The following is a 15,191-nucleotide window of genomic DNA, read 5'->3' as shown; positions in this document are numbered from 1 at the left end:
ACAGAGACGATATTCAATAAGCACGCAATTTCACTACGAGCCGCGCCGGCCGGGGTGGCCGAGCGGTTCTAGGCGCTAGTCTGGAACCGTGCGACCGCTACGGTCGCAGGTTCGAATCCTGCCTCGGACATGGATGTTGTGATGTCCTTAGGTTAGTTAAGTTTAAGTAGTGTAAGTTCTAGGGGACTGATGACCTCAGAAGTTCAGTCCCATAGTGCTTAGAACCGTCCACTACTAGCCGCTTGTGTGATACCACGTCAAAAGCCTTCCTGAAATCCAGAAATACGGAATCGATTTGAAATCCCTAGTCAATAGCACCCAACACTTCATGTGTTGATTTGTGTTTCACAGGAACGATGTTTTCTAAACCCACGTTGACTGTGTGTCAATAGACCGTTTTCTTCGAGGTAATTCATAATGTTCGAACACAATATATGTTCCAAATCCTGCTACATAACGACTTTAACGATATGCGCCCGTAATTTAGTAGATTACCCCTACTACCTTTCTTGAATATTGGTGTGACCTGTGCAACTTTCCAGTCTTTGGGTATGGTTCTTTCGTCGAGCGAACGGTTGTATATGATTGTTAAGTATGGAGCTAATGCATCAGCATACTCCGAAAGGAACCTAATTGGTATACAGTCTGGACCAGAAGACTTGCTTTTATTAAGTGATTTAAGTTGCTTCACTACTCCGAGGATATTTACTTCTAAGTTAGTAATGTTGGCAGGGTTCTCGATTCGAATTCTGGAATATTTAGTTCGTCTTCTCTTGTTTACTTAACCACTGGAATCAAAAAATGGCTTTCCTAGTAAAAAAATTATTTGATGTTTGTGTGTGGTTGAAAAGAGGGAGCCGGACGGGGTGGCCGAGCGGTTCTAGGCGCTGCTTTTGGCTGAAAAACCCTGTTTTTCAACATAATCTCCATTCAATGCGACGACCTTACGCCACCTTTCCGGCAGGATCTGTGTGTCCGCATGGTGCCATTCTACTCGTCGACGTTGGAGCCAACATCTTGCTGAATCAATCGTTTCTCCGTCATCCACGTACTGTTTTCCGCGGAGTACATCCTTCACTGGGTCGAACAGAAGGAAATCTGAAGGTGCGAGATCAGAGCTGTATGGTTGATGAGGAAGAGCAGTCCAACGAAATTTTGTGAGCTCCTCTCTGGTGTGCATACTTGTTTGAGTCCTTGCATCGTCGTGGAGAAGGAGGCGTTTCTTTGCATTTTTATGGCGACAAGCACGCTCAAGTCGTTCCTTCAATATCCTGAGGATGACACAACACACGTCCGAGTTGATCGCTGCACCATGACGGAGGATATCAAAGGCAATAACCCCTTAAGAGTTCCAGAAGTCGGTCGCCATGACAGGTTAAAGATGCCGCCTTGATCACAGGTCTATGCCGCCCACGAAGCAGATCGGACAGGTTTCGTGATGTTGCGATGATGACAGATGCCTCCTCCAACTGTTCACCTTACTTTCGTTCACTACCAGGTATCGGTGGACATTCTGCAAGCAACTTTGAGTATCTGCGATAGTTTGGTTTTCCGCTAAAAGAAACTCAATGACAGTTTCTCCGTTACTGGCGCCATTTTGAAGGCTACTTACAACGCCTTCACGTATCAGAACTTCATGAAACTATAGGGGCTGAAGCAGGCATATTCCACGACATCCCAGACAAATTCCGCATTTTTTCAACGTAATTGGCCCAGAAAAAAATGTCTTGCGTTGCTTATTGAACATCCCTCGTAGTGTAGCTAATGATGTCGGTTTTGTCGACGCAGTTTCAAAATTTGCAGCAGAAAAAGAACAGAAGGAAGAGAGACTAAATTACATGATAAAGGTACGTATGACAAAGAATGTCTCTGGTTATATTTATTGCTTCATTAATAATCAGTTAAACTGTGTTATTTATGAGGATGGAATTTACTTACTTGTTAACACTCTCAAAACCTATTTACAAATTACGCTTTGCTTACTTAACAACAGGTATCAAAAACTCTCTTAAAAAGGGTCCAAATGGCTATAAGCCCTATAGGACTTAACATCTGAGGTCATCAGTCCCCGAGACTTAGAACTACTTAAACCTAGCTAACCTAAGGACATCACACACATCCATGCCCGAGACAGGATTCGAACCTGCTACCGTAGAAGCAGCACCGTTCCGGGCTGAAGCGCCTAGAACCGTTCGGCCACAACGGTCGGCAAAAACTCTCTTCCTCAATAAAGAATTATTTGATGTTTCTGTGGAGTTGGAGGGATGGAGGTGACAACTTAAATTTCCACATCGGGTACCAAACAACTTAGCTACGCCACAGATTCTAGTTTCCCCCTAAGAAGAGTTGCGCTCTAGCAAAACAATGGTTCGGCAGTTTTGGTACAGTACATATATGACGCAATAAATGGCAGGTTTACTGTAGATTTGTTAGCACTGATAGGAAAAGAAACATAAATGAATCTCTGAGACATAAAATGGAAACAGACCACTTCTCTTTGTTTTCTTGTTTCTTTTGTTGCTTTGCACATAATCAGAACGGCACATCGTTTAGTCTTAATCCAGTATGCATTTTGTATCCTTACAACTTATAAATTACATTTTATAAGTATTAAAAATTAGTTGGTCGCGTAACTACTGTGTTTTTATGTAACTAAAACAATTACTTTGATTCAAGTACAGTTTACATTTACAAACATAAAAATCTATATTATTATTGTTGTTATTTTGAACTCAATAGAACGTTCTTCATCATGACCAAAGGAAAGAGTTTCCTGTTATTATTGACAAATGCGAAGGTTCTGTATGAATAATGGTTCAAATGGCTCTGAGCACTATGGGACTCAACATCTTAGGTCATAAGTCCCCTAGACTTAGAACTACTTAAACCTAACTAACCTAAGGACATCACACACACCCATGCCCGAGGCAGGATTCGAACCTGCGACCGTAGCAGTCCCGCGGTTCCGGACTGCAGCGCCAGAACCGCACGGCCACCGCGGCCGGCGTATGAATAATAGAAACATGTTTTATAAGAGGGTCACGCCGTGAGTCATAGGCACTATGACACATCGTGCAAACTTGTGGCGTCATCGCAATAAACATATTAGGAAGCCCGCGGCAAACAGTACCGAAATCAAACACATATTGCGACCTTCTGCGACAGTGAGGCGGTACGTCTGTAACATTCACTGCTAACGTTGCCTTACTACAAGATGTGTATACGCAGAGTGGAACAGCGAGCATACGTGAAAGTTGCCTTTCTCACTGGGCAAAATGCTACTCGGTGTCATGCGGAACTACAAGCAGTTGCGGGTGATAGGGCATAACACGCGAAGGACTTGCCCATTCTGGCGTATGACTACCCTTATACAGTCACAGAAATAAGTATTCATACAGTAGGTGGTGACAAACTACGATGGTGTGTTGGGATATTAAATCACCCACAGCGCCGATACGAATAAGTACGATGATGTAGCGTCAGATAACCATGTTCTTGGTAATGAAGCTTACCGTACGCCACGAATCTATTCTGAGGAAACAAAATATGTTACACTCCGCACAGTCTACGACAGGACAAAATGTATTCATACGGCGGACTACTTTCAGCCAAACGGCTGACGCAGCCCCGGAGTGCATCCCACACTTGTGTAGTCGTGTGGCGGCTGTGAAGCGACAGCACGTCGGCGTGGGTACCGTGGAACAGCTGAATGGGCCGCAAGGGGAAGGAAACGACCATTGAGGAACGAAACATCGTTGTCGCCCAATATCTTCAACACAAGTCGTATGCCGAAATTGCGAACATCATAGGACGAAGCCGAGCGATTGTGCGATCTATCATTAAGCGATATAAGGACAGACATGTAGTAATAAACAGTGAACGACACGGTCGTCCACAGAAGCTTACAACAACAGAGACCAGAATGCTACTAAGAATCATCCAGAAAAAACCGAAAACGACAGCGTCGGCACTATCCGCATATGTACAGGACCACTTCCGAAAGGACGTCACTCCAAGGGCAGTTCGTACCATTCTCAATCGTTCGGGCTACAGAGCCAGGGTCCCGTGACGGAACCCCTACACCAGCAAAAAGAACAGGAAGTGACAGATGGAATTCGCGAAACAGCAGACTTCTGGGACACTGTATGTTTTGTGATGAAATCAAATTTAATATCGTGCACAATGATGGTAGGATCTTGGTCTGGAGAAGACCGAATACAGACTTCGACCGAAACAACATTCAACCCACGGTGAAGCACGGAGGTGTTGGAGTGATGGTATGGGGCTGTATGTCAGCCTCCGGTGTCGGAAAATTAGTGTTTGTGGAAGGTACCATCGACAGATTTGTGTATATGAACATTCTCAAACAAAACTTACAACAGAGTGTTGACGCCTTTGGTCTTCCTAGAAATTATTACTTCCAACAGGACAATGATCCCAAACATACGGCGCAAATTGTCCGGCTGTGGTTGCTCTACAACACTCCACACACTCTTAAAACACCAGCTCAGAGTCTGGACTGTGGAGTGAGCCAGAAACACGAGTGAGAAAACACGACATCCGTAGTAAGGCCTCTTTGAAATACACTCTTCTTCGAGAATGGGAAGGTATCACGTCGGAAATTACAAAAAAATTGGTCCATGCCATGCCACGGAGGTTGCGAGAAGTAATACATCGAAAGGGTACTCATACGAAGTATTAAAAATGTTCTGGCTTTGTTAGAAGTGTCATTTTCTGGTGGTGTATGAATACTTCATTTCCAGCGCAGTAAAGTACGTGGCAGACGTTTTTGTATTTTGTTTTGTAAAGGCTTGTTCGCATTGGCGACTGGCCAATGTGTATAGTGCATATCCAATTAGTGTTTTTGGTTTCGTATTGTCAATAAAGGCAGTTTACTTTTCCACGCTCTAGTGTATGAATACTATTTCCATTACTGTATATTAGGAACGGCCACACCGTCAGTGCCCAATACTAACACAACTTTCTGCATCTGCGATGTACACTTCGGCGAAAACGTCCGGCATTTGCTGGATAATGCAGTCACACTCCATGATGCGCTACAGCCCACAGTGCAGGTGTCATCAAGAATTGTGTATAGTGGTGGGCGTGGGAAATCCTTCCCCAAACATCCAAGTCACTAGACGTCAGTCCATGTCATACTGACCTCATGCCACAACTGAAGAAACCATTGCCTGGGAAGCTCTTGCAAACAGGACAACAATCCTTAAGGAATTTTGGCGACAGGTGGCACACATTGATGGCACTGCCAGTGGCATTCAACGTCTTCCTCATAATTGGCAATGCTGTGTGGATGCACTGGGGGTACTATTTAGAAGAACATTATAGTTGATTCTGATTCATTTTTGTTCCATTTGTACTCGTGCACAATAAATGTACGCAGCGTTCCAGTGCGTGTGTTCTATTACAGTCTGTCATCTCCTGTACTGGAGGCCTATTTAATGTTGGCATTCAGATACCCACTGCCTTACTGGTTCAGTGCACATAGTAGAAGTTCCATGCTGTCGCATTAATGCAAGATTTACCATAGCTGACATGTCTTATGGAATGACCCCATATAAGTTTGATGATATATTTATGCTATGTTTCACACGTTTTTGTTTTGAATTTTTTTTATTGTACCTCTTTCTTGAGGAAAATGTGTTTCCAAGCGCAATATGATTTTTACTTATCCCTCAGTTTCACTTTACAAAACAACAGTTTTCCAATAAAAATTAATCATTGACAGTTTCAATTTTCCGGTAAATATTGTTTACTTTTAAGTATCAGGCTACCAGCAATTCATTTTCTCGAGATTACACTACTGGCCATTAAAATTGCTCCACCACGAAGATGACGGGCTAGAGACGCGAAATTTAACTGACAGGAAGAAGATGTGTGATATGCAAACGATTTGCTTTCCACAGCACTCACACAAGGTTGGCGCCGGTGGCGACACCTACAACGTGCTGACATGAGGACAATTTCCAATCGATTTCTCATACACCAACAGCAGTTGACCGGCGTTACCTGGTGAAACGTTGTTGTGATGCCTCGTGTAAGGAGGAGAAACGCTTATCATCACAGTTCCGACGCCCGCATCACGTGGTCGTGCGGTAGCGTTCTCGCTTCCCACGCCCGGGTTCCCGGATTCGATTCCCGGCGGGGTCAGGGATTTTATCTGCCTCGTGATGGCTGGGTGTTGTGTGATGTCCTTAGGTTAGTTAGGTTTAAGTAGTTCTAAGTTCTGGGGACTGATGACCATCGATGTTGAGTCCCATAGTGCTCAGAGCCATTTGAACCATTTTTGAACATTTCCGACTTTGATAAAGGTCGGATTGTAGCCTATCGCGATTGCGGTTTATCGTATCGTGCTCGCGTTGGTCGAGATCCAATGACTGTTAGCAGAATATGGAATCGGTGGGTTCAGGAGGGAAATATAGAACGCGGTGCTGGATCCCAACGGCGTCGTATCACTAGCAGTCGAGATGACAGGCATCTTACCCGCACGGCTGTAACGGATCGTGCAACCATGTATCGATCCCTGAGTCAACATATGGGTACGTTTGCAAGACAACAACCATCTGTACGAACAGTCCGACGACGTTTGCAGCAGCATGGACTATCAGCTCGGAGACCATGGCTGCGGTTCCCTTGCTGCATCACAGGCCTTTGCGATGGTGTACTCAACTACGAACCTGGGGGCACGAATGGCAAAACGTCATTTTTTCGGATGATTCCAGTTTCTGTTTACAGCATCATAATGATCACATCCGTGTTTGGCGACATTGGAAGCGTGTATTTGTCTTCGCCATCCTGGCGTATCACCCGGCGTGATGGTATGGGGTGTCATTGGTCACACGTCTCGGTTACCTCTTGTTCGTATTGATGGCACTTTGTACAGTGGACGTTACATTTCAGATGTGTTACGAGTCGTGGCTCTACCATTCATTTGGTTCCCGCGAAACCCTACATTCCAGCAGTATAATGCACGACCGCATGTTGCAGGTCCTGTACGGGCCTTTCTGGATACAGAAAATGTTCGACTGCTGCACTGTCCAGCACGTTCTCCAGATCTCTCACCAATTGAAAACGTCTGGTCAATGGTGGCCGAGCAACTGACTTGTCACGATACGTCAGTCACTACTCTTGATGAGTGTTGAAGCTGCATGGGCAGCTGTACCTGTACACGCCATCCAAGCTCTGTTTGACTCAATGCCCAGGCGTATCAAGGCCGTTATTACGGGCAGAGGTGGTTGTTCTGTGTACTGATTTCTCAGGATGTATGCACCCAAATTGTGTGAAAATGTAATCACAATCAGTTCTAGTATAACATATTTGTCCAGTGGATACCTGTTTATCACCTGCATTTCTTCTTGGTGTAGCAATTTTAATGGCCAGTAGTTTATTATTGTATTACTAGGTCTACAACTTTGCTTCCGCCGCTTTTTCTCGAAGTTCGAGACTTTATTGTGAAAAACATACATAAAATTTATGTTTCAAGGTATTGGCCATCGTTGGCCACTTCTTTCTCCTAGTTTTAGGACATCATACGAATCCCGCAGTGTATAAACTAGGCATCTTTTGAGGGGAGCCATGAATCGATCAAATTTTGCACTTCTTCATATGACCGCAAGTGCTAGTCAGCTAGGTCGTGTGTCATAGATGGAAAAAGGTGGCAGTCAGAAGGAGGAATATCTGGAGAATACAGCGGTTGGGGTAGAAATTCCCATTTCAACGTTTCCAAGTATGTTTTTACGGAATTTTCGACATGGGGTCGTGCACTGTCATGCTGCAAAAACATTTTTTCACGTTTATCGCTGTAGTGTGGCAGTTTGACTTTCAGTGCTCGGCTCAAACAAATCAATTGCTTTCGATAACGATCTCCTGTGATTGTTCCCGCCGGTTGCGGTAACATCGAAAGCTTTCTCTCTTTCACAACCATGCCGGTCTTCAACGTCAAAAATCACCATTCTTGAAGTATGGAAACCATTTTCTGCGAAGTTCTGTCACTTACAGACGTCTCATGATAGGTCTTACCCAGCTTTTTATGAGCCTCAACCGCAGATTTCTTCATATCAAAGCAGAAAATTAAAACCTCCAGCAGACGACGATAATTGGCCTCATAAGTTGACGTATTCAGTCGAGAATACGTTTGATGCAATCAAAAATCGACTGATATTTTGAAGACGTTATGTTCTCTAATGTCTAAGCTTTACTGTATGACACTGACGACGAACGACTTGCGCCGCTACTTTCCACTACTGCCGTCTATTGCAAAATGGGGAGACAAAGTTGTAGAACGAATATATATACAGGGTGTTACAAAAAGGTACGGCCTAACTTTCAGGATACATTCCTCACACACAAATAAAGAAAACATGTTATGTGGACATGTGTCCGGAAACGCTTACTTTCCATGTTAGAGCTCATTTTATTACTTCTCTTCAAATCATATTAATCATGGAATGGAAACACACAGCAACAGAACGTACCAGCGTGACTTCAAAGACTTTGTTACAGGAAATGTTCAAAATGCAGCCACCCTCCGTCGCATGGAATCCCTGATGCGCTGATGCAGCCCTGGGAAACGACATATTGTATCACAGACGTCCACAATACGAGCACGAAGAGTCGCTACATTTGGTACCGGGGTTGCGTAGACAAGAGCTTTCAAATGCTCCCATAAATGAAAGTCAAGAGGGTTGAGGTCAGGAGAGCGTGGAGGCCACGGAGTTGGTCCGCCTCTACCAATCCGTCGGTCACCGAATCTGTTGTTGAGAAGCGTACGAACACTTAGACTGAAATGTGCAGGAGCTCCATCGTGCATGAACCACATGTTGTGTCGTACTTGTAAAGGCACATGTTCTAGCAGCATAGGTAGAGTATCCCGTATGAAATCACGGCGGTGAATCGAGGAAGTACAGTACATACTGACGAAACTAAAATGAGCTCTAACATGGAAATTAAGCGTGTCCGGACACATGTCCACATAACATCTTTTCTCTATTTGTGTGTGAGGAATGTTTCCTGAAAGTTTGGCCGTACCTTTTTGTAACACTCTGTATATAGGGTGGTCCATCGATCGTGACGGGGCCAAATATCTCACGAAATAAGCTTCAATCGAAAAAACTACAAAGAACGAAACTTGTGTAGCTTGAAGGGGGGAACCACATGGCGCCATGGTTGGCCCGCTAGACGGCGCTGCCGTAGGTCAAACGGTGGTGGTGGTGGTGGTGGTGGTTAGTGTTTAACGTCCCGTCGACAACGAGGTCATTAGAGACGGAGCGCAAGCCCGGGTTAGGTAAGGATTGGTAAGGAAATCGGCCGTGCCCTCTCAAAGAAACCATCCCGGCATTTGCCTGAAGCGATTTAGGGAAATCACGGAAAACCTAAATCAGGAAGGCTGGAGACGGGATTGAACCGTCGTCCTCCCGAATGCGAGTCCAGTGTGCTAACCACTGCGCCACCTCGCTCGGTAGGTCAAACGGATATCAACTGCGTCTTTTTAAAAAAATAGGAACCCCCATTTTTATTACATATTCGTGTAGTACGTAAATAAGTATGAATGTTTTAGTTGGACCACTTTTTTCGCTTTGTGATAGGTGTCGCTGCTACAGTCACAAACATATGGCTCACAATTTTAGACGAACAGTTGGTAACAGCATGATTACCTGTATATACCACATTAATGCAATGAATGCTCAAAATGATGTCCGTCAACCTCAGTACATTTGGCAATGCGTGTAACGTTTGCTTAAATAACGTAACTATCCGGCGAACGGTCCGGACACTTGGATGATGTCGTCCAGGATACCGAGCAGCATACATAGCACACGCCCGTTGGGCATTTTGATCACAATAGCCATACATCAACACGATATTGACCTTTTCCGCAATTGGTAAACGGACCATTTTTAACACGGGTAATGTTTCACTAAGCAATACCGTCCGCACTGGCGGTATGTTACGTGATACCACGTACTTACACGTTTGTGACTACTACAGCGCAATCTGTCACAAAGCGAAAAAAGTGGTCCAACTAAAACATTCACATTTCTTTCCGTAGTACACGAATACGTAATAAAAAATGGGGAGGGGGGGGTGTCTTATTTTAAAAAAACGCAGCTGACATCCGTTTGACCTATGGCAGCGCCATCTAGCGGGCCAACCATGGCGCCCTCTGGTTTCCCTCTTCAAACTAGACGAGTTTCGTTTGATGCTTATTTTGTGAGATATTTGGCCCGGTCACTATCGATGGACCAACCTGTACATATATTTTCCCACTCAGTTTCTAAGTATTTCACTGCTTTCGGTTTTTAGGGGAATAAGGTAAGGCACCTACACACACGCAAGCAGAGCGATCGAAATGAGGTAATACCTAATAGGTATGCAGACACCTAACGTACAGGTAATGTAGTTATTTTAACTGACCAAGGCTACTAGAAAAACTACCGTATTCTATGCTTCCTTATGATAGCCCACAGTAGGCTCCACTTCCTAAACAAATGCCTCTGACAGCGGAGCGAGTGATGTCCATGCCTGTTTTGCTCTGGCGCTCTCAGAGCCTTCCAATGAGAGAGACTGTATGCCGACAGGCGGTGAGACTGGTGAACGAGGCGGTGGGCGTGGTGCTGCGGAAGCGCGCCGGGGAGATCTCGGTCGCCGGCATCTGCGTGAACGCGGCGTGCTGCGTGGCGGACACGTGCGCGCTCGCCAACTTCGCCATCTTCGTGCTGCGCGTGGCCGGCGTCTTCTCCATCGACGCCGGCACGACCGCGTGGCTGCTACCGGTTGTGCACGTGCCCGTGATCGGCAAGCAGGCGGAGTACGTGAAGCCGCCGACCAAGAGCCGCGTCGGTGGACCCGCCTGGGCCGACCCCAACAGGAAGCCCACCGTGCTCGGCCCTCCCTAGTGATGTGGACCGTCTGTTGATACTGCAGCGCAGCGTAGCGGCAACGTGCTGAAGCACTGTGATGCGCCAGCGCTCCTGGTGTCAAGTTTTCGTACTATGAGGATTGGAGTAAATAGACTTGTTTTACAAAGCGCTCCATCGAAGTTATCTAAGTGCTCAGACTTAATTCCGTAACTGTTCTACTGTTGTTACAACTACCACGTCAATAGAGATCAAATACTGCTGTAAAACAGCTGCAGTGCACCCGTTGAAAATTATAGGAATGCATTATGAACTTAACATCTCCTTTTTTGGCGAACTGGTCGCCTAGGACCACGCGAAATCAGTGCTTGTCGCCCTTCCTTTCAGTTCATTGTTCCTTTTTGCAAAACGAATAAGTTTTTCCGTCTCTCCGTTCATATTTGTTGTTTGATCCTTCTCTCTTTTCCCTCAATACCCCATGTTGTGGCACTTTCTTGATTGTAACTCACACACGTAAATTTTGCGATCCTCGAGGTCTTTTTCTGCTTGTACCAGTCGCATCTAGCAACATTATTTTTCAGAGAGTGTGGAGGTAATGGGATAGTCTGTTTTGCTCTATTCTTCCTGTGTGTCACATGAGTTGCATTCTTCCCATGTGCATTGTAACCGTTATTTAAAGAGTTCCAAGAAGATAATCTATTTTATTTATAATCAAATTTTTACGCATTTCCTACTGTGTTATAACATGCGATTATGACTGAGTCTTCCAGATACTTTAAATATAAATGTTTACGGTATATACAAATGGTAATCGCTTTCGGACTAATTTGCTCTCATATCCTCGACGTCGTTTTCGTTTATTTTTATTTTATAGTTTTATTTTTTTGTTGGTTGCTGCTTCTTCTGTTCCAAGGTCTTGGAATGCCCTACATTACGTTGATAATAAGCTTTCTGTATATCTTGCATCTGTAATTTATATTTATACGACGACTACAAAAAATCTCTTCAATTTAAAAAAAGTAAAACAAAAAGACAAAGTAAGTTCTCCGGAACATTTAAATAAATTTTATTCAGATTTTGCGTTTCTCTCAATTTTCTGTAATGACTAAGCTGAAAATGCAAGCATTACTTTAAATAAATTGTCGAAGTATGTATTGGCGCGCAAACGTGCACACACACACAATTATCTCACAAATTTGGCTCCACTGACTGCAGTCTTTGATGAGACAAAGACATGTAGTTATGGCAGCACAAGAACGGAACAGTACGGAGACCACAAGAATCATTAGTGTCATAGGTAATAAAAGCTGAGACTGTTGCTGTAGCAGTGATTTGCTCAACAAACCATATTTTTCTGGCGAATTTGTGGTTTTAGGTTTCCCTACCGAACATGTGAGTAGATGCCATTAATCGCAGATCTCTTCATGGCCATGTATTTTTCAAAGTATGATTCACTACAGTTCAACAATAGTATCATAACGAGTCTAGTTCTGAATATAAGTACATGCGTAACTTCTTTGAGGATATCTTTCTCATCAAAACATCAAGAGATTTTTTTGTCTCTCTTTCACTTTACCACCCTGTAGAGGAAAGTCCCAAGAGATGTTTCAGTGGGGACTCAAAGGATATCAGCAATGCCTCTCCGACAACATTGGAATGGATAGACTCTCTTGACCCCAAACTGTTATGTCAACTGAGACCAGAGCTACTGCATATTCCTTTTATACTTCATTGTGCACATAATGCTGTCAATTGAATGGTGTATATATATCCATACGATAAATAATAATAAACCGTACCCACAATGTTGTCTTTTCGTAGTCCTATACAAAACGAATCTAACTACTGCTGAGGTCCCCATTCCCCTTAAGATTTACGTATGGCCCTTACAACTACCTTCACAACGAATTTTGGTCTGGGTATCAAAGTATTTTGCACCACTCTGCTGATCTGTCTCGTTAAAAAATTTGAATTATTATATCAAATTGTTTCCCACGTTCCTCTGCTCAAACCATATATTATAACGGCAGTTACAAGATCACTCACTATCTTTCACAGCCCACACATCGGTCATTCATGTAATTTTTATTGCAACTTAATTTGTTTCCCACTCCACCTCCGAGAATACTACATTATCAATGGTGAGGTTCATGGATTTGGCAGTGGTACAATGATGCTTCTCAAAATATGAACCAGAAATTAAACTTGAACGAAGAATTAGAAGGCTATAATAAATGATTCCGAATCAGTTTCATTGGCCCATATCCTACACTTTTTTCAGCTCATCGTTAATCAGTTACGTGATTTCTATTTGCAGTGCTATACTCATAGAACTACTTGGAGTGAATTTCCGTCTTTTCATGATCTGACAGGTTACAGAAAGACAGTGATTAAATCCTTTACAAATTATAAATTCTACGGAAAGAGAAGGTAATAAATCAAGAAGTAAGTAGCAGAAAAGAGGCGGAGAAAGGAAGGGGCCGTCAAGCGCATGAAGAGTATTTGAGTGGCAAGTGGCTGCGTTGCCCCTTCGGGCACGACAACCGTGATATCTCTGGTAAGTAAGGAAAACTCTGGTCTATCCGTCACACTGCCAACGCAGCCATGTGACGCTTGTGACTAAGGAAATTTTCTGTGGACGCTGTCGCGAAATCGACACCTCCAACAAGAAATAGTCACAGCACAAATTTCCAGTTCTGTCTTCTTTTATCCCAAGTCGAAGACTTTTTTAAGTTGTGGTTAAATGAATAAAATCTTTGTAAAGAAAGAATAATTAAAATTTGCTGTTTAATTTATTAACTGATCGTAGCCTATTGTATTATGTTCCATTATGAATAAAAATCAGAGTTAATCTTTTGTTGGAGTCTTTATAAAATAATCACATCCTTAAGTTCCATCTGTCACGCCAGCTTCTAGATTCCGCTCCAGCTGTGTCTCCAGGTGCCACTATAGGTGAAGTTAGCCAGTGCTGGTGTGGTGTCAGGACCGTTTCTCAGCTGATCAGTGGGCGAATGGGTTCAGTACTTTGTCCGCTTGTGGCAACGTATAACGATATGTTTACGTAATGTGTATACATAAACATACAGTTATAAATGTCCTCGTTCGTAGTCGCTAATTATAACAATATGTTTACTTTTGTGCCGTAACATATAGCTATAATCAGCGTTGGAAGTATATTTGCGAACGCCGACCGTGGGCGCTGTTTCTTGTTGGATCGTCTGATCAGTCGCAAGTTGCATTGCAGAGGAGAGTAAATGCCTATTCAAAATATAATTACTTTTGGATAGCTCAACATGAAAATTTCCTAAGGGACCGTAGTTTATCATGCAGTTACCAGTAGAACATGGCGCGGAGAAAATATTTCGCTGCATGCAACTTCCGTCCGATTTCGACGAAAGAATTCGTGAGGGTGAACTCTCTATTTGGCAGAAACATAAAGAAAATTAAATAACTTCATGAAGGAGTGAGACATAGATTCTATACTAAATAAATAGTCCATACACCTGTTCCATTTAACTCTGAATTTATGGCAATTAATAGACGAACTAACACTGCAATGAAGGATTTAACACGGATGCCGTTTTGACTGGCACTTCTCTTCTCGTAATGAAAATAATTCCTTTGACGTTTTCACATACACGTCGCACAATAAATCTACTGCTATGCAGTATTGCACTTTGAGTATTGCACTTTTACTTCACATTAAAATAATATTGTTTTAACCATAATAATACGGCGGCAAGACATGCGCGTCCGACACAAGAGACAAGAGAAGAAAAAAGAGTAACTGAGCAACAGTTAATCGAGAATATCTCGTACATCAAAAGAATGTGTAAAAGTGTTCTTCGCGCCGCGGTTTTCAAAGTCAGTAACTCACTGCATCTCGGACGTCGCTTCGACAATAAACAAGTTACGTCACAGGTCGTTCACCTTTTACATTCTCGCAACATTGTTTGCTAACTGCAGCTGTTGCCGAGCGAATGCTCGATTAGTGAATGATTTAAAATGATAAGTCAATCACATAATGTTACAACGGCAGAAAACAGTGGTGCAACGGTCCGGTGAATAGAGCCCGCAAGCAAATGCCAGGATGACTTCAGATAAAGATGGGTCACGCAGCTAGTCGAGCTAGGATCACTGTTGGGTTGAAGCCAGCTACTCTTAACTCTGTACAATGAAGAGAGGGTATCAGTACTTTCGCAGCGGTATTACAAAGAGAAAGTACTATACCATTATGGAAGTCAGTGAACTCGTAAGGAGGAGGAGAAACTTGCTCAAGAAGAAATGCTTAAAAAATTTCATTCGAGCCAATAAATG

The 15,191-nt window shown here is 43.5% G+C and overlaps 1 protein-coding gene across 2 annotated transcripts in view; it reads left to right on the top strand.

Moving 5' to 3' along the window:
- LOC126335915 (uncharacterized) overlaps window positions 1-13,730 on the top strand; it is a 131,218-nt gene extending 117,488 nt beyond the window's left edge. For both annotated transcript variants that reach the window (XM_049999392.1, XM_049999399.1), the window contains exon 4: window positions 10,596-13,730. In XM_049999392.1, the coding sequence (XP_049855349.1) occupies window positions 10,596-10,913 (318 nt within the window). In that variant the 3' untranslated portion in view covers window positions 10,914-13,730. The remainder of the gene's footprint in view (window positions 1-10,595) is intronic.
- Window positions 13,731-15,191: the final 1,461 nt, after the last annotated feature.

Source organism: Schistocerca gregaria, chromosome 1, assembly GCF_023897955.1.
Source record: "Schistocerca gregaria isolate iqSchGreg1 chromosome 1, iqSchGreg1.2, whole genome shotgun sequence".
Lineage (NCBI taxonomy): Eukaryota > Metazoa > Arthropoda > Insecta > Orthoptera > Acrididae > Schistocerca > Schistocerca gregaria.
This window is presented reverse-complemented; position numbering and strand designations above follow the sequence as displayed.